The sequence below is a fragment of the Calypte anna genome, chromosome 1, assembly GCF_003957555.1.
Source record: "Calypte anna isolate BGI_N300 chromosome 1, bCalAnn1_v1.p, whole genome shotgun sequence".
NCBI lineage: Eukaryota > Metazoa > Chordata > Aves > Apodiformes > Trochilidae > Calypte > Calypte anna.
This window is the reverse complement of record NC_044244.1, coordinates 99,447,415-99,466,672: the sequence shown is the minus strand read 5'-3', so window position 1 is coordinate 99,466,672 and position 19,258 is coordinate 99,447,415. Positions and strand designations below refer to the sequence as shown.

The 19,258-nt window shown below is 35.6% G+C and overlaps 1 protein-coding gene across 2 annotated transcripts; it reads left to right on the top strand.

Annotated features, from left to right (window-relative positions):
* Positions 1-406: 406 nt before the first annotated feature.
* Positions 407-18,771, top strand: LIPI (lipase I). Of its 2 annotated transcripts, XM_008503266.2 has the most exons (10): positions 407-609; positions 3,729-4,105; positions 5,706-5,814; positions 8,336-8,437; positions 9,876-9,965; positions 11,094-11,261; positions 12,806-12,898; positions 14,402-14,513; positions 14,776-14,949; positions 18,414-18,771. In XM_008503266.2, the coding sequence occupies exons 1-10, from the start codon at positions 561-563 to the stop codon at positions 18,499-18,501; spliced, it is 1,362 nt and encodes a 453-aa protein (XP_008501488.1). In that variant the 5' UTR covers positions 407-560; the 3' UTR covers positions 18,502-18,771. The 2 variants fall into 2 exon arrangements, with proteins under 2 accessions (XP_008501488.1, XP_030325198.1); XM_030469338.1 differs by lacking the exon at positions 11,094-11,261.
* The last annotated feature ends 487 nt before the right edge of the window (positions 18,772-19,258 follow it).

Sequence of the window (19,258 nt, the reverse complement as noted above, 5' to 3'; positions counted from 1 at the left end):
TAAGCATTTTCACGGTCATTCTCTGGATTTGAATTCGAGAGTGAGTCCTTGGAAAAATCTCAGAAGATAATTTTGCATAAAAATCATGCATGGAGATATAGTTCTCAGAATGACTTTTGTTCTAAGTTTCTTCTGCCCACCTAATTAACTCTAAGTGCAGTTGAGCAACACACTTAAAAAAGACACACAGTGGGTCTCTAATGAGATGTACCTGTTGCCACCCTGCCTCCTAATGTCCATGCATGTAGCAGAATTGTCTGTAACATGTAACAACAATTGCTTAAGTGTAAATCTTCTGATCGCAAAAGAGAGAGGGAAATAGATTAAAAAACAGTCCCAACCCTTAAACTCCATAATCCACCCTACCTAATGAAGTCATTCAATAGGAGGAGCCATGAATTGCAGAAGCTTGAACTCAGCTTTGCTTTCTGCTTCCTACTCTACGTCACTTACTTCACTAGTGGCATTCGGTTTAGCTGGAAATCTAGAATATTATAAGGAAACACGAGATTTGCCACTTGTCTGAGGACTGTACGTATTTTTTTTTTCTCCGTTTCCACATGCTGAAGTTGTTTTTCTTCATCTTCTTGATAAACTGCGTGAAAGCAGGTAAGAACCATTAGCTTATTCCTTGCAATGTACTCTCTTGGCTTTTTTCAAGCATAAAAAAAAAGAATATTTCTTCATGTAAATGGGCCAAAAGATTAAATCTTGTGAATTATGCCTAATGGAGCAGATGATTAGTAAAGAGAATTTGATCACCTTGAAGCTGAGGCATAGGTTTTCATTTTAAAGTAAACAGAACAAAGCCTGATATTTTATCACTGGCTGTACTTTGCACAGAACACACTCAGGTATTTGCACTTTGTACGAAGAGGTAATTGTGAAATAGTTTAACATATTAACATACATTTATTTTTTATTGCTGATTTGATAGGCTGACAGGTTTTCCTGTTATACATTGCGCTTTAAATAGTAAAATTTTGTTATAAAAAGGTCAGTGTCTTACAACAGTGTCTTACAAAAGTCAGATTTACAAATTTTCCCTTATCAACCACAGAAAAAACTTACAATACATACAAACATATACAGGAAAGATAAAATAGTATAGTAACTACTATACTGCTCAACATATATAACTACTCAACACCTACCTCTATGTTTGGACTGCACAGAAAAGTGTTTGTGGATACTTCCCAAAGCATGGACAAAGAGCAGCTGGGTATTCCTTCCAGTAATCAATCAGAAATAGGGGTTTGAAAAACCTTCCCTCAATGACTGCTTGCTAAACAACTCAAAGCATTTGATTGATAAATCTTTTTATAGTACTTACCTAGACCCTATTTTTTTTTCTGTATTTAACTTTCAAACAATAACTGCTGTCATTTCACAGCCGTAAGTAAACTGGTTGTTTTCTTTTGACTTTTCTCATCTAGTAAAAAAGCTTTGCCAGTTAAAATTATTTCCTTGTGATAGATTTCCCACCACTATGGACCAGACTGTGCCTCTCTTTTATGTCACTATCATTCCACTGGCTTCAGAAGAATTAATTCTTATTTCTACAAACCAAATTGTAAGAACTAGAAGTATCTACATGAATATGGAGGAACATGTCAACAATTTCCTAGCATGAATCTTTTAAGTGCTGAATATGTAGGAGTCAGTTATAAGGATTAGTGATTAAACTTGGATTTAAGAAAAATATTAGGCAAAAAAAGAAAATGTAATGTCGTAGCTTTGAATCTAAATAGCAAAAATGTAATCAAGTTGCTGTATATTATCATTTAGCTTTCTATATGACATTTGTGTAATAGAACTTCTATTCCAGTTTTATTGACGTAAATGGTTATATGAAAACTAGAGATTAAACGTGACACATTATATTAATATCTTAGTATCTCACACGTCTGACATTTTACCAGTTTCTTGAGTACTATTTTCATCAAATTCAAGGCACCTGCAGCTTAGCAGGTCTCAATTTCAGAACTTCTTGGATAGGTGTCAGCAATGAAACTGAGTTGCCTTAATAACCGGTCCACTAATCACAGTAAGATTCATTCAAATCATTCAAAGTCTAAATAAGGAGAAATATGAAATTTATTTTGAAATATAGGTATGTCTAATTTTTCCCATATGTAATAACTGTAGCTATTGTCTTAAGGTGATGGTAGGCATGAAACTTTTGCCTGGTTGATTTGAGGCAGGAAGTTTCAGGCCATTTCTAACAACCTGTAACTTCAACCCTGTTCCTGTTTGCAAATACTCATTTTTTATGACAGTCCAGAGGTGTCTGGTCTATTGCTGGTTTGGCCTAGAGGTGATTTGTCTAGTTTCCTATCTGAATTACTGCCTTTGCTATATATTAATTAGTGCTGTAATTCACCTTATTTAGCTCTGTTTGGATCTGCTCTACAGCATCAAGTACTTTTTCCAGATAACTTGTAAATACCCAACACCTGCCCTTCCCATCTCTATAAACTGGAGAGTTCTCGCTGTGTGACTCAGATGTGCAGATGTGGTGGGTTCAGTTCTGCCAGCTGGGTGCTTGCTGGGAAAAGGAGAAGAGCTAGAATTTCCTCTCCCATAACTCAAAAAATTCTGAGAAATTCAGGTTTCTTTTAAATTCTTTTTTGAGGAACTGAGTAGGTAGTATTTCTCATCCTACTTTTGTTTTATAAAAGTATGCTGACTCTTGTTTTGCAAAGTTGCCAGGGAGATAGAGGAGTTTCCATTGGATATCAAATTCAAGCCTTTTGTGAAGTAACATAGCCCACTAGAAGTCTAAAGACTGACCCAAAGTTCTTATACCACACACTGTCTCACCCCATAGTGGAGGTGAACAGGCCATACAGAATAGCCTGTATTCTGTATGTCATCAGCATTATGCCCAAAATCTTGAAGTGATTTATCCATACAATGTGACCTCAGCAGCCAAAGGGTACTTTTAAAAAATCATTAACTTTTGGTGTTGATAAGTATACAGGGGAAAAACTAAGACTTTTTAGACTCTTCTGAAAATCTCCGTCTTCTTGCTAATCCTGACTGATCTACCTTGTTTACATAACTCTGCGTTATGTAAACATGTAAACTGCGTTTCTGAGTCCAGAAATGCCAAATATTACTGTTTTTATTGTGCCATTATGTAGAGGTTCTTTTTTTTTTCAAACTCAGAACATGATCCTTTGTTTCTTCTTTCTTTGTTTCTTGGTAGTGGTTTCCTTACCGTGATCCAAAACTAGGTAAGAGTTCTGGATCATCCCTGTACCATCAGGCAACTATTTCTTATTGCTAGGTTGAACAAGAAGTCCTAAGGATTGGTGACTTTGAAGATATGACCAAAAGAGGAAGAAACAACCACAACAGTTTTCCTGTTAATACACCACACACTTATTGTGAAAAAATTCTGAGAACTTAAGTTTGATGGTTAGGCCAAGGATCTTATCAACACTGACTACTATTTTTTATTTATTATGGAGAAAATGGATTGTTCAGGAGTTACAAAAGGTCAAATTTGTATTTGAGGGTTTTGGAGGAGCATTAGAGATTTCTGCAGAGATACCAGTTTGCTCTTTTTGTTCAGTACACATTCTGGCACCTAATTTCAAAGGTAAAGTAAAGAAGATGGAAGTCCTTCACTTAGTGGAAAAAAAGTGGAAAGAAAAGCCAAGAGATAGTATTGCATGTGGTCTAACTCATCAAATGTGGTTTAATATGTTATTCTTTTTCAGATGAGACAGAAAAATGTCCTGAATTTACAGACCTTAATATTGGCAATGCTTTGTCTGGAACAGAACTCCAAGTCCAGCTACTGCTGTACACAAGAAAAAATCCAAATTGTTCTGAGAGACTCATTGAACACAATGCTACTGCATCCAAGTACCTTAATATGTCCAAGAAAATTGTCTTTGTTATTCATGGCTTCAGACCAACAGGATCTCCACCAGGATGGCTAGGTGACATCAAGGAGCTTTTACTGTTTTCAGATGATATTAATCTTATCATAGTTGATTGGAATCGTGGTGCTACGACTGTGAATTATATAACTGCTGTTGAAAACTGCAGAAAAGTTGCAGAAATACTGAAGAACTATGTTGATCAGATGCTGGTAAGGCAGAGATATCTGTCTGTTCTGTTAGAATAAGTCTAAGTGGCATAGTTTGGGTGGGAATGGATATCCAAAGGAGAATTAATATTTAAAGAGGATATTTAAGATGGCTGTTTGAACAGAAGCCCAGTGTACAATATCAAATGACTTTGCTTGAAGTTATTACTGTATATCTTGAACTACAACTAAGTTCTTTTCCCTTTTCACTGAACTAGGTCTAATAATGCATATGTTTTCTTTAGTCATCTAGAAGTCTTAGGTCTTCTGACAAGAGTGAATGCACCAGTGGGGAAGTGAAGTAAAACATGTTCAAAGCGTATGCATCATAAAAGTCTTACAAAAATGTTTCACTACTCATTTTACTATTAAAGTATTATAATGAAGAATTCAAATGAAGAAGAAATCACTGACAAAGATAAAACTGTTTTTTTCAAAATGATATAAACTTGATTCCAGAGGTGAATCTTCTTGATGCCAGTAGTCTTAACTGGGCTCTAGATTTATTGCTTAAAAAATGAACACAAAATGGTATAATCTCATTTTGTCATTGTTACACTCACCACTTGATTTTCACTCTTTTCTCATGACTTGTTTTCTCAGCCATCCTCAGAAATCTTGAATGCTGGGCAGTAAGAAAATACTCATTTAGAATATTAGTGAAAACCACAGCATATTGATAAAGGATGAGGTGAAAGGAGAGCTTACCAGAATCTGCTCTCTGATATACTGACAACAGTTTTTAACTATGAGAGTAAATTTAATGTTATGGAATAGAAAAACAAAAAAGAACTATCAGAACAGACCAATCCAGAGTGGGTTACAAAGGTGCAATTTTGTTGATGCAGATTTTTGCTTAATTGCTGTTTACACATCTGCCTGACAAAGCAATGACTGTGAGTCACACCTGGCCCAACCATGTTGTGAAGTTTATTAAAATTGTGGTGGTGGAGTATGATGTGTCCCACAGCCATCAGTTTCATACTTGTGAGCTGTTGTGAGGCTTTTTTATATATTCAAGACACATTGGTATGTCAGATCCACACCTCATCTCATCACGTTGCAGTGATTCTGACCATTTTGCTGACACTGTTTCAGAGTTCTTCAGTAGATTTATTTTTAAATACCACCTGCTTTGTAGAATGGGCATCTTAAGGCTTTCCTACAGGTGCTAATTTGGCAGCATTACTCAGCAGTTGTGTGGCATAGTTTCTTAATGGTGTTATATTTTCAATTTACTTTATTGGAAGGATAAGACAGAAGTTTGGATTGGGTTTTTTTTTTCCTAGCTCACAGTTTTGGTTCATCTTTCATGTATCTAGTAAATGTCTTCCTCTTCCCTCCTTGCTCCCCTTCTAACAAGTGTGACAGTTTGGAAGAAATGTGACTCAAGGTTCCTTTTTACATTTTTCTAGTGAAAGTATTGCATAATTTTTGTACTACTACGGAATGGCAAACTGAAAAGAACTTTTCAATTTCCGTTTGTTTCTAAAGCTAGAGAGTACTGACAAAAAGTGAAAACTAAATCAGCTTACTGATTCTGATCAGATAGCCCTGTGGGTGACTGTGGCTTTGGTGTTTTCTGTTTTTTTCCCTGTGATAGGTAAATGGAGCTTCTCTCAACACTATTCATATGATCGGTGTCAGTCTCGGGGCTCATATAGCTGGGTTTGTTGGGCAGCAATATAATGGCAAAATTGGCAGAATTACAGGTAAGGCTTTTAATCTCCATGCATTCATTCTAATGTAGCTTGTAGTGTTTTCATAGCTTTGAATCACATAGGTGACACTGAAAATTTGACAAATATGAATTGATTAATTAGTAAGATACAAGGGGAAAAATGTATCCATGGTAGAAGTTCAGATAATTGTGAAAGTCTGCCTTCAGGACACAAATGTCAGCTGAATTTTCCCAACGAGTTTACCTCTAATCTCTCAAATGAAAATTGCACACAACATCCAAATGCCACTTAAGTTAAATGACATGCTATATAACTTTCTGTCTAGCTGGTGGAACAAGTTGGGTCCGTCCAAAGGGAAGGGTTAAAAGCTCTTGGCCAGACCACAGGAATCAGGAACATGGATTTAGTTTCAATTTGAGGTGTCTGAACACAGTGTAGGCTTTGCTATATTGAGATATTTGCTACAAGGTACTTAGATCAGGTGTGCAGCCTGTATATGGGTACTGCAAATGTCAGAGCACGTTTGTTTGCTTTGTCAGCTTTTTCATCTGTGGGAGTAGTGCATACAGTGAAAACCAGAGTACCCTAATTTGGGTACATCTTTCAGGACCAGGGTCTCATGAGGTTTAGGATTAACTTTTAGATACTGGCTCCTGGGGCAGAATCCACAGTGCTAACATGGGTGCAGAGGCTGCAGGTACTTCATGTGGTGAAAGAGCAAAACTCAGTGCATCTAGGATGTTGAGAAGGGAGCTGACTCAGCTATCAGAAAAGATGATAAGGGGATCCTGATAGTGCTCAGGATTTCACAGAGCAGATACTTTCAGTCTGAAAGGATACAGTTACCTCCTCTTGCTACTCATAGCTACAAACTTCAGAGTACTTAATTGTTTTTTCCTTGTTTGTTTGTTTTTCCTCTCCAAAATATAAGAGGAGACAGTAGCCAGACTTAAGAAAGGTATTTACAGACTTCTCACCTTTTTGCACAGTTATCTGAAAGTCAGAGCATTTTCTAAGAGTCTGGTAGGCTCCAGCTATATTCCTTTGGTTAAGAATACTCATTTCCACTTAACAAAATTCCCTACAGTGTATTAGCATCACAATTTGGGGACAGTCTTAATTTCAATCCTATTCAAGTATGTCTGTGTTCTTTCTATAAAATGGGAGCAGATGCACGTGATTTCTGAACTTAGATGTTCACAGTGAAATGCAGTTACATTAAATGTTTCAATCACTGTCTTATAATTACAAATAGGGATGAATAAAGGCAAAGATTGAGTTTTCCAAACACACAAGGCTCAAAAGCTTTTAAGTGATTCTTTGATACTCTCAAACAAGCGGAGACAGGGGTGAAAAGTGATGTTGGGAAAATGAGTTTAAGAAGAAAAAGAAAAATATTTTTTCTTTTTCACTGTCTGTATGTTTCTGCAATATAGAACTAATTAGTGAACGAGAACAATGACCTTCATCACCTGGGTTTCTGTGAATGTGTAGTCCTGGCTTCCCACCATCCTCTGTGGTACTTTGAGTCTTTGTTGTCTTGATCTTGAGAGAGAATCTGCCTGGGGTTGTTCTTAAAGCACATCTGCCACTTAATTCAGAACACAAATTTGGATAAGCTAAGGTCATACACTAGCTTTGTCTCTCAGTCAGTGAGAATGCACTTAGGAATCACTGAAAGTGAAGGAATATGTTTTGCCTTGAAAGTTTTATTATCAGTCTGCTGCTTTTTCTTTTACCCTCCCAGTGTTTTTGTTGTCAAGAAAATAGGAGCAGAAACAACCTCAGCTGGCAATATAATTATCCTACGAAGGACAGCAATTGCCATCTTGAAAATGATCAGATTTCAGGGCTGCACAACAATAATTCTTTATCCCCAAAATAATGAGAATACACAGTGTTTATGCTTCAAATACCTTGTCACCCATAATCCCCTCCTCCTTGATATAAAGTGGCTTTGTGGATCTCAGTTGGAATGTCTTGTGTCATAACTGAGCTTTTCTTAAAGTATAAGATTTCCAAAATTCCTAAAGGTGAAAATGTGGTAAAAAATTGGTGTTTCATTAAGGTGCATGTAACAATTATTTTTCTTCAAGCAATTTCAACAACAACAGATATAATGATTGAGGCACATTTGAAATTGTCTCCATCCAAGATGTCTCCATCTTGTATTCTGTTGGTACGAGTAGTTACATGGTGTAGGTTTTTTTATGACGAACTTAATAGTTATAGTATTTCTGTGGGAAAAGGACAAAATTAATTCTCCTGATTTGGCCTCTAATGCTCTTGTGTTATGATTCATCCCTGGGAGATAAGCAAAATGCATTAGGAAGAGAACAAAATTCAGAGATATGGGTTGATCAGTCTTGTGGCAGTAACCCTTACGTTCTTTAGCAAGTTGAAGAATGGAAACTTGAGTAGAATTGTGCCGGGTTTTATTTTTATTCTATTTATCAATGACGTGTCATGGGTGAATAAACAGATGTTACTCTTGTATGTATCTGTGGAAACAGACTCCAGGATTTGTAATGCTAATGTTGCTTTTATTTAGGTCTTGACCCAGCAGGCCCTACGTTCACTGGAGTACCACCAGACAGGAGACTGGATCGCACTGATGCACAATTTGTTGATGTAATCCATTCGGATACTGATGGTGATGACATAGCCTTAACTTTCCTATTTCACCTTGAGGAAAGGAAGAAAAGTGGAAGAGAAGGGATGAGCTCTCTCAGTCATTTCCAAATAGTCTTGCAGAAGTATATTTTAAGTTATTAGGTGGATTTCTGTGCTGTTGCTTTCTGACAGTATCTATACTTCTGAAATCATATCGTACATTAATATTCCCGATATGCCAAATTGAAACTCAACTTTGCTATCAACTTAAGCAATGATGGGCTGTTTTGTTCAGTTCTAACAGGAGTAGCCAGGTTACTGAATGCCTGAAGTTTCCTGACAGAGCCTGAAAATATTTTATTCAGTTTTATGTCCAACACGTAACTGAAGGCACATGAAGACAACTGTAAAGTCATCAATTTACTGCTGTTCAAAAGTAGAGATAACAACGTCACACATCTTTTTTGTTATAGTACATTACATTATTCCATATTACAATTAATTTATTGCTTTATTGCAAAAAATTATTGCATTAATTTATGATACTGCTAATTGCAATATGGTTCAGCATGAACAGGGTTTTGCTGTGCTAGTGTGTATGAACAGAGGTTGCAAGCATGTGTTTATTGCTGAATTAAAGTCCCTTCTGGGACAGAAATTCTCATCTGTACCCCACTATTACACTATACAGATCCACTGCTTAAAATTCTAAATGATAAAAGGTTAAAATGAAGATCATTGTGAAGTCTGCTTCATTATGTTATCATCTGTTTATTTGGGTTTTTTTTCAAAACCATACATAAGACTTTCAAAACTACCACATGTATCCCATTAATTGTATGGTTAATGTAAGTTTTTAAAAATAATATTAAAAATTAAGCATTTTATTATTCAACTTTATATATGAAGCTGCAAAATGCCAGTTTTTCTAATGTTTGAATTATGTGAGCAAAGATAATCTAGTAAAAAGAAAGATAGGTCAGACTGAGCAAAATGTTACTGATGTTCCTTTATTGGATAGATTCTGCTTTACTAGACTGCATATATTATTGTAGCTCAGAATCCCTCGTCATGCAAAAAAATGGAAAATCTTACCCTAGTGTAAATTAGACTGGGAATGAATTTTGGTATCTGGAGAGAACATATGAGAGAAATTCATAAATTTCTTTGTGAAAACAGTGTCTCAGATACAGCACTAAATTGTTGCTTCTGTTCTATCCATTTTCTTTTGTGGTAGAAGGAATCTTACACAAATGTGTATACATTTCTGCATGGCATTTTACTTGTGTATTACTCTTAAAAAGGAAAAGAAATGTATGTATTTTAACTTATGAGTTCCATTTACAAAACCAAAAATAGTATATTTGGAAAAAAATTTCTTTAAGCCCATACTACTATATTGTAATGCAATGTAATGATAAATAATTCACTTTGTAATTCTTTTTATGCTTTTTTAATTAAAAATATTTTTACTTTAGCACTAGGTTTCAAGAAACCTTTAGGAACCATTGATTTCTATCCAAATGGAGGAATGGATCAGCCTGGTTGTCCACAAACACTATTCAGTGGTAAATACAAATGTGTTCAGTTAATGACAAAAGAGTCTGCAATCAAATAACTAAAAAAATAATTTAAAAATTAATTAAAAAAAGATAAAATTGAATAAAATGTACACTGCACATAATCTGTAATGTGGGGGCTGAAGGCATTGTATTTATTTTCCCTCCCCACTAAGCAAATGAGAAACAGCAAAGGTGTTGTACACCTTTTCTTAAGTAAGGATCATCCTGTAAGCATTCATTTTCAGTCATACCATTGTGACTGGTATAAGAGAATTATACATATATATACTTTATATATATAATTTCCATATAGATCATAGTTTTTTGGCTAGACATGGGGAAAGTCTTTGTGTCCAAGGGGTTTGGAGAGCTCTTGCATATAACATCAAAGACAAGATTTTCAGCTCTTCACTGTGTCTTAGGTTCCTCATGGCTGGCTCATGACACCCTGAGCTAAGTTTTGGTCAGGTCTTTCAGTCTCTAGGATGAAAATACTTTTATGACATACTCTTTGGCTGCAGAATTTTACTTATTTTAACCTCCATAAATCTTAGGCAAGGTTGCTGCCCATCGTTTTTGTTTAGTCCTTTTGGATATGTTTATGACTGTCTACATTTCTTTTACTAATCTGCACGGAGGAGCTGCTGCAAAAGCATAGGCAGGGTTTCCACTTGTGTCTCTGTGAGTATGGTAAAATCCCTCAAGGCTTGGGATCAGCTTCATCTGTACAATTCTAATTGTTTTGCTAGGAAAATAAGGACTTTATTACCCAAAGAAACTAGAGTGAAGGATCTCTAAAGTATTCCTCATGCTAGTTTTTCTGCCAATATGTTCTGCACAAGATGCAGCATAACTCAGACTCACATTTTATAGCAACTTTGATAGGACATAGACTATTTCTTGAATATACAGTCCTGTAGACTTTTCTCTGTTATACTCAAAACAGTCTTCAATTTCTTCTTGTGTGTGTGCATCCACTTTTTGTACTCGGTGGTCAACTAATTAGAGAATAGAGCATGGTTAACAAAGGGTAACTCAGGTAAAAAGGATTACTTTGATAACATATTTTCTTACACGAAAAACATAGTTACATTTTCTTGGTATATTTCTTTTTTTTTTTTTTTTTTCCTGAAGGACTTCAGTATTTTAAATGTGACCATCAAAGATCTGTCTTCCTCTTCTTATCATCTTTGAAAGGAAGGTGCAACATAATAACATATCCTTGTGACTCTTACTTGGATTATAAGAGAGGAAAATGTGCTGATTGTGAAGCTTTCCAGCCTATGTCCTGTCCAGTACTGGGTAAGAGTTACAATTCCTGCCCTGGGCTCAGTGAGTTTTGCCAGGAAATCCAGCCTAGCTTCAGGGTTATTATAGAGTTCTGTAGCATGATGTTAAAGTGATCTGTTGAGACTGATCATGTGCAGAGCTGCATACTGTTTGAAGTAGTTTAAAGTTTATGGCTTTTTCTGACTTACAGCAGTCTGTGAGACACAGGTGCTGAATGTTCCTAATCCTTAATCATTGTGCTTTCTAGTCTGAAAGGGATTCACAGTGTATTTCCTTCCTGCAGAGAAACTATTTAGTCTACTTAGTTCATCATTTTAGGTTTTCATGGTATCTTACCATCCCTAGAGTACCTGTGATTTTCACTTCGGTGTAATAATGTTTATAGCAACTTCATGGTTTCCCTGGCTCTTCTTTTGGAATCAATCTTTTATTTGGAGGGGCTTTTTTAGGGAGGATCTCAGGACAATATGAAAAGAACTACAAAAGTGTGAGCATATCCTAGTTGCCAGGGGTTTTGTAAGAATCACATTTAAAATATTTTATTATAATTTAACTTTTAATTCATACCTTATTTTTTTACACCCTTATATTGGGATGTACACCCTATATTAGTTAAATCAGGTTTGAAGAATATGCATATAAAGACAGAACTTGTATGTTATTTTATTAAAAAACCCAGACATAATGGGACCTTATAATAAGCAGAAAGACTCCAGGACTTCCCTAGCATGGTTATTAGCCATGCTTGACACACTTCAAAAGAATGCCCAAGCTAGAGGTGGAGAAATATTTTATTTATTTTATTTTATTTTATTTTACTAATAACCATAAAACCTATGAAAAAAATGTCAGATAGCTGAAGCTGTGAACTGAGAGAAGTAGCCTCCTTCTATTGCAAGCTTTCCTGCTTGTCCCCTTGAAGTGACAGCTCTGCAGCCTGGAACTAGATCTCATTTTCCAGTCTAGTTAAAGAAACCAAGAGGGAGAGAATAGTATCAGCCATTTTAGAAACAAAGACTGTTTTTAAGCCCCAAAGACAATAAGCACAGAATTGTATAAACCGTAAGTTCTTTTTACATTACACCCATAACCTTAGAAGGCTTGCAGAATATCTAATATTTTAGTAAAGAATATCTATAATTACAGTCTAAAGGGTTTATTTTTTTTTTAATAGTTCAAAGAAGAAAGGAAGGAATTTTACCTAATGTGAAGATGTTCTGCAAATATGTGGGATGTTTTTTGGGTTTGCTTTTATTAACTCTGCAGGATTTTATAAACTCTATATTTTTTGTGTTAATACTCTAGAATAAATAGATTCCAATTATTACATTATGACAATTTTAGAGATACTAATATATTAGAAGAATGGAATACTTGCATACTACATTCTATTATACTCAGGGGATTCCTGCATTTTCCAACTCAGCTTACTTTCTCAGAGAGTATTTAAGAAAATTAAAGCCAAATTTGTCACTTTGAGTGACTTTCATGTAATTATATGTGTATCATGATTTTGCTAAATGTCTAAAATGAAATATTTAAATATTGGATTTCAGGTTATTTTGCTGATGGATGGAAAAATCTGTTAATCCCAAAGAGTTCACCAACGAAAGCTTATTTTGATACCTCAGACCAAGACCCATTCTGCAGTGAGTGACTGAACCCATACATAACAAACTGTTTATGAAATGTTATGGGTGTTATTTGTTATCTGATCTGGAGTGAAAAGAGAGATGAAAGTAGAAAGTTATTGTTAGGTTTTGTGTAAAAGGGTGTAATAAACCATGAGATAAGTGTCAGTTTGCAGACTGGAGGAAGGAGAGTGATTGTGGCAGAAGAGGAAGCAATACATATACCAAAAAGGAACTGTCTTTAAAAGCAATGAGATTGACTGCCAAGAGGAAGAAGGAAGCCAGAAAATGAGAATCGAGTGATAGGGAAAAAGCTGGACTGAGAGAACCTGCTTAGGTAGGATTATTGCTGCCATTTTCAGAGAGCAAAAATTGGAAGTGAGACTGCCCTGGGGGGGGGGGGGGAAACAAAAAGAAACACTTCCAAGTTCCACCCCTGGATGACAGCACCCCACAGTCAGTTTGTACAAGTCCATGTCTCTCTAGGAATAAGATACTGGAGGGAAAACTTTGCTCACTGTTTCAGTCTTATGCTATATGGGAGTTAACTCCCATGGCATAGGCTTTAGCCTCAACAGTTTAGATACCTACTATCTATGTAGAGGTCCAGTTTAGATTTTCATCCAATTTCTGCTTTTGTTAACAGACCATAAGCAAATCTTAGCATGCTGTTCTAATTGCTTATGTTTATTTTTAAGGTATTTGATTTTGGATATGAAGATAGATTTATTGGGAATTCAAGTGAAATTAAGTTTTTACATCATTTTTTTTCATCACTCTGGAAAATTTTGTGGACAGGACCTGAATATCTTAGTTTATATTGTTAATCATACGTACTTACATCACTGTTTATTCCAAAGGGCCAAGGAGAGGTTTCAATAACCTCTATTGCATCTTCAACAGATGCAATAGATTTTACAGAAAAGAACTCCTATTCCCATTGGTCTTTCAGCTCGACCCAAGCTGCTACCACTGTTCTCCCTTGCTCCTGTCTCCTTGGGCTTTGCTCTTCCATTCTCTCAAGGCTGATTAGACCACCAGGTCTGTCCCCTCAGTCACTCTTCCGGCAGCTAAATGGCCATTTTGCCTACAGATAAAGCTTGTGCTGATGCTGTTCTTCCTCTCTCCCTGCCAATGTCCCTCAGCTAATTTTCTGGATGTGTCATTTTCGTAGGTGATGAGATGATGTTGCTTCACTCATAGCTCATATATCCCCTCTTCTCCAAGCTTGCCAAAACTTGAAGGTGATAGTTAGGGCTTGATTTTTTTTTCTTAGACAGGTCAGATATTTCATGCTAATTCTGATAGTAGCTTTCTGATGCAAATCCTTTCCATCTGAGAACTGGAAGAAATTACAGTAATTATGCAGAGCTCCAAGTAGCCATTTGATAGAAGCTACATTTTGTCAATAGCCTTCTTGTTCCTTTGAGCCAATGAATATTTTTAAAAGGGTGATAATAAAACTGTATCCTGTTGAGGTCATTTTTTGAATCTCTCTCTTTTTTTTTTTTTTTCCTCCAGTGTATAACTATTTGCTGGATATTACTACCTGGAATAAAAGCATTAGGAGAGGTTTCATTAAGGTTAAAATAACAGATTATGCTGGAAACACAGTAGAATCAGAGATGAATAGGTATGTGCTGATTTGTGTCTTCATTTTTTCTATTGTTTTTTCTCTATTTTTCTGAGTTTCCTAAACCATTTAACCTGCTAACGTTCAAGTAAAAAAAAAGCATCATGAGGATGGTCTTGATCCTTTCTCCATTTATGAACTAGCCCAAGTCCTTTCATGATACTGGTTTGAATTTTACAAGATTTCTGGTCTTTATAATAACTCTTAGTAATAATAATTCTAAGCTAACAAAACCCTGACTAGAAATAATATTTTTCTGTAGAGAAGCTTCAACATTTCAGCAATATAAAAGAGTCAAAATACTAACTGGATTTTATCAAGATGTTGACAAAATAGCGAAGATTTCCTTGACCTTTTCTACGAAGACCCTAATAGGCCCAAAGCATAAGCTTAGGATTCTCCAGATGAGGCTGAAATCTCTCAATAATCCAGAAAGGTAAGCATTTTGCAGGTATCTAAGTTGTGTTTTGACTTAACTACTCAGGCTATTTCCTCAGAAATGTGTATTTCCCTCCATTGATTTTTAAAATCACATATTCCCAAATAAAAGAATATCTTTCTCATCCTACCTAGGATCATATTTATCATGTGGAACAGCTGCTTTGTACATTGTCATTTAGTGCACAGCAACCTTCTGCCTGTAGGCATCATGCATGCTGCTTGTTACAGCAGGAGGAGGAGGAAGAAGAGGAGGAGGAGGAGAAGGGGGAGGAGGATGCTCTCTGGTCACAATGACTTTTCAAAGACCATTTATATAGGGCAGCCTGTCTTACACTCTCATAGTTGAGTTCTCTTAAAGGAGTCAGTTTTATTAAGCACTTTTCTGATTTTAATAATGTGTATGTACACAGCTTTTCACACTCAGGAAATGGAGCTCTTCAGCTACTTGTGTGGCTGGAATAGGCTTTTGGTCTGCTTGCTGATGGCAAAGACCTTCCAAGAACAAAACACAATGCTTGCCTACACTTAAAATGAAATAGTCTGCATTTCATTTATTTTTAAGTGTTATTACTAAGCTCTTATTAACAATTTATATTGTAAAATACTTTGGCAGTATTGCTGTATGCTCAGTTTTTAGATTTCCAAAGTTACTTATTGTACAATAGTATTAGTAATTAAATTTTAAAAATGCATCTTGTAAAAATAACATATTACATGTAATAAGCAAGAAGTACCCAGGGTAATAAGAGTATTTTAGAGTTATGATGTTAATTTGCTTCATAGGAATGACAGATTCCACAAAGTCAGAATTTAAAATAAAGTCTAATAATGGTTATAAAATAAGTGGTGAGTGGGAATAATGTTACAATATGAGTAAGTCTGAAGTCAGAAGTCTGAAGTCTCAGTTACCCTGAGAAATAACAGCTAAGGCTTTCTAACTTGCTATCCCAAAATAGTCTAGTAGCAATTGACTATGTGTAAAAAATGTGAAACCTTTTTAAGTTAATCTGCTATTTCCTATTTATTGAGAAAGAGGAGGAAGCTAGTGAGAGATTTAGAAAGATCAGTAATCAAAATTGTACCCCAAGAAGTGTATACATTATACTTTATTAGCTTGCTGAAGGTATAATTTTCATACTCTCAGGTGATCTGACATGATTTTACTGAAACCATTTGGTGATGAGGTAGTAAAAATTCTAAATAATATTGCAGTTTTTTTCTTCAATCTAGTGATGATGAATCAGAAGATAAATTTCATGAAAGCTTAAAAGCATTCAGGGCTTTTTCAGATAACAATCTAGGAAATAAGAAACTTTTTCAGTGAACAGCTCTTATTGGTTTTGAGTTTTCATTCCTGTTACTTTGACTCTTGTTGGTTTTAAAGTAAGAAGTACTTGATTTGCTCTAATGTAGGATCCACTAAAGTCCTTTGTATGGAACCTCATCAGATTACAGTCATATAGACACATTAATACTTTTAGATAGAAATGGAAAATAGCATGTTGAATCAGCATATGAAGGCAATTTAAATGCAGATGTTAGAACACTATCAGTTGGTGAAATTACATAATTGCACGTTGTAATTATAATTACCTATATTTACCTTATTTAGTTACATATAATTACAACAATTACTTGTATACAGGATAATCAGCTAGAAACTACAGTAAAAAAATATTTAAATTATTCATATTACAATGTAGTAGGTAAAAACCAGGAGACAGGTGCAGAGATAAAGACAACAGGAGTCTCAGTTTCCCCAGCTCTGGGTTAATAGCAGGCAGTGGGAGTTTGGGGAATATCACTGACAATTGTCTGCCCATCATTCACACAGATGGTGTGTGAAGGTGGCAGTGCTAAGAGGTACATACAATTTTCAGGCTCTTCTTCTGGGCTCTGACATAAACCATTCCTGCTCACCCATAAAACCAGAAAGCTTTCCTGTATGTACCCAGGTGTCAGGTCTCCCAAAAGGCTTTTGAACCTGTCAAGCAATTCGTATTCAACTGATGGGGAAGGTGAATGTCTCAAAGATACTTAGCCCAGCCACCTTTGCTTTTTTTGAAACAAAACAAGAACAGAAGTAGTAGGAAAGAAGACATTATTAAAACCTCTGATGAACAAGAGTGTGCTCTTGCATTTTAGTAGACAATGGAGAAGCTAAAATACAGCATTCGTTGTTATGTGAGATATTGAAATTCAACTCAGGAAATGGATGCATGTAATAACCTTGCATGGGTCTATTTGGAAATTTGCCCTGTGAAATCTTTCATGGTTTTGTGGAAGGACTTTAAAAATGCTAGCAATTTCTGTGCCTTTATGTCTTTTTTTTCTCCCTCTACAAAATAATATTATAGCAAACCATTAAAATCAAATCAAAACAAATTGTGGGTGAAGGACTGGATTAAAATCTCTGCTTTGCATTATACAGAGCACCAGAAATTATCTCTGTCTTCTTAGTCATAAAATCTACTATCTTAGCTTTGTGAGGAGTTTAGGAGACCTCAAATTCTTATCTGGAAATCCTATAACCTTGTCACATGCAGACAGGTGGAGCCTTGACTGGCAGAAATCTCACACTAGCAGCTGACAACAGAAGTGCCTGCTAGAATATTCTTCAAATATTTTTTTTTTTTAGATGTTTCACTGTATGCTACATCCCAGCCTAAGGTGGATTGTGTTGGGTAGCCCCATCTATGAGTTCAGAGCAATGTAGAAGATAATTTTAAATAAAATAAGTATCAGAGCTTTTGTGCCCTAAGACGTGCCATCAGAGGCTATGCTAGTCACTTGCCAGTTCAAACTAGCTCTCTTCATCATAGTAGTGCATGAAGGGCTGTGCAGGGCATGTGTGTTGACCTCAAAAGTAAGGTTTTGTGTGACTGTCACTTCCTTTGTGACCTCTGTAGGTGTTCATGCAGTATTATGCAGCTCTGAGTTCTCAGGATGTTTAGATGCCAAATTACTCCCTTGCAGGAAATTTCCTTACACGTGCTGTAATTGGTACTGGAAGAGTAAGAAGATATTATGATGCAGTTTTTCACTTTCCTCTGTGGAATGAAAGCAAAGAAACTTTCATGCCAAGGGAACTCAATAAATTATTCAGGCCCACTGTTAACAGGAATCAGACCGTTCTTGGACTGTTGTTCTAAAGAATTAATTTGAATGCAGATTAATAGCTTTAATGGATGAAGTACTGCATCTCTGTATTTCAGACTTGTGATACATGTACTGCTCAGGCTACTTTGGACCATCCAGCTGATGTCCTGGTTGTTCTTCACAGTGTGGAAAACTACTCTAGTGATGTGTCAAATAGGGTGCAACAGCCAAGACTTATTTTCTTGTCCTCAGTGCAGTCACTGAGAGGGGGTAAATACTAGAGGTTCAGTAATTCAAATACTGAAATATTTTTTCTGGTTTTGTATGTTGCACACATTGTTTTCTTTGTTTCCTTTTTAGGCTGCCACTGTGCAGATATGATTTTATACTGATGGAGAACACTGAACTGACCTTCAAACCTATCCCTTGCCCAGAGAAGGCTATATGAAGATTGAGCTACTAACTTAATTTCTCTTAGAGCCATTTCTCTAATGTCTCTTAGAAAGCTAATGTCTCTTAGAGACATTTTGATTCTTCCTCAGGATAAAAACTGCAATGAGAAGGGAAATGAAAAAAGCTGGATTTATTTGCAAGAGTCTACCTGGTAATATGCATTACTTGTTTTGAATGACATAGGTGGAAAGAACTGAAAAATTCGTATATATATTTATATATATGTATTTGGGAAATGTGAATAAAGTAAATGTATCATGGTGGAGAACAGGAGAACATGCACTGGTCTGTTCGTTATTACTTGTTAGCAGTGACACAACTACTGAATAAAATATGAATTCGCTGCATAACCCTGGCATATTATTTGTCAAGTCATACATATATTAAATTATTTATTATTTGTAATGGATTTTACATGGAAACATAATTATCTGTCTACTAAGTGAATTTAATATACTGTTCATATGATGTACAGGTCTAATACACAGCAGTTTTGCTGTGTTATATTCACTGGATAAAAAAATTCTTATTTTCTCATTTTGAGAACCGGAACAATAAGATTTGTGAGCCCATATGTAAACTTGATATTTAAATAAACTACCTTTGTGCTCAATTTAGATTACAATGATTGTAACCATTCAGATTTTTTCATATTAAAGATATGGACAGGCCAGCAATATTTCAGATATGAAGCAATTCTAAGGTCTGTTGTGAAGACAGTAACATAAAGGTGGAATAAATCCATTTTTATT

Bases quoted from the DNA above. Each gene is read 5' to 3' on its own strand.
- LIPI (XM_008503266.2), top strand. From the start codon at position 561: ATGCTGAAGTTGTTTTTCTTCATCTTCTTGATAAACTGCGTGAAAGCA. The intron at 12,899-14,401 runs GTGAGTGACTGA...TTTTTCCTCCAG, and splicing joins AGACCAAGACCCATTCTGCA to TGTATAACTATTTGCTGGAT. The intron at 14,950-18,413 runs GTAAGCATTTTG...TTTCCTTTTTAG, and splicing joins TCTCTCAATAATCCAGAAAG to GCTGCCACTGTGCAGATATG.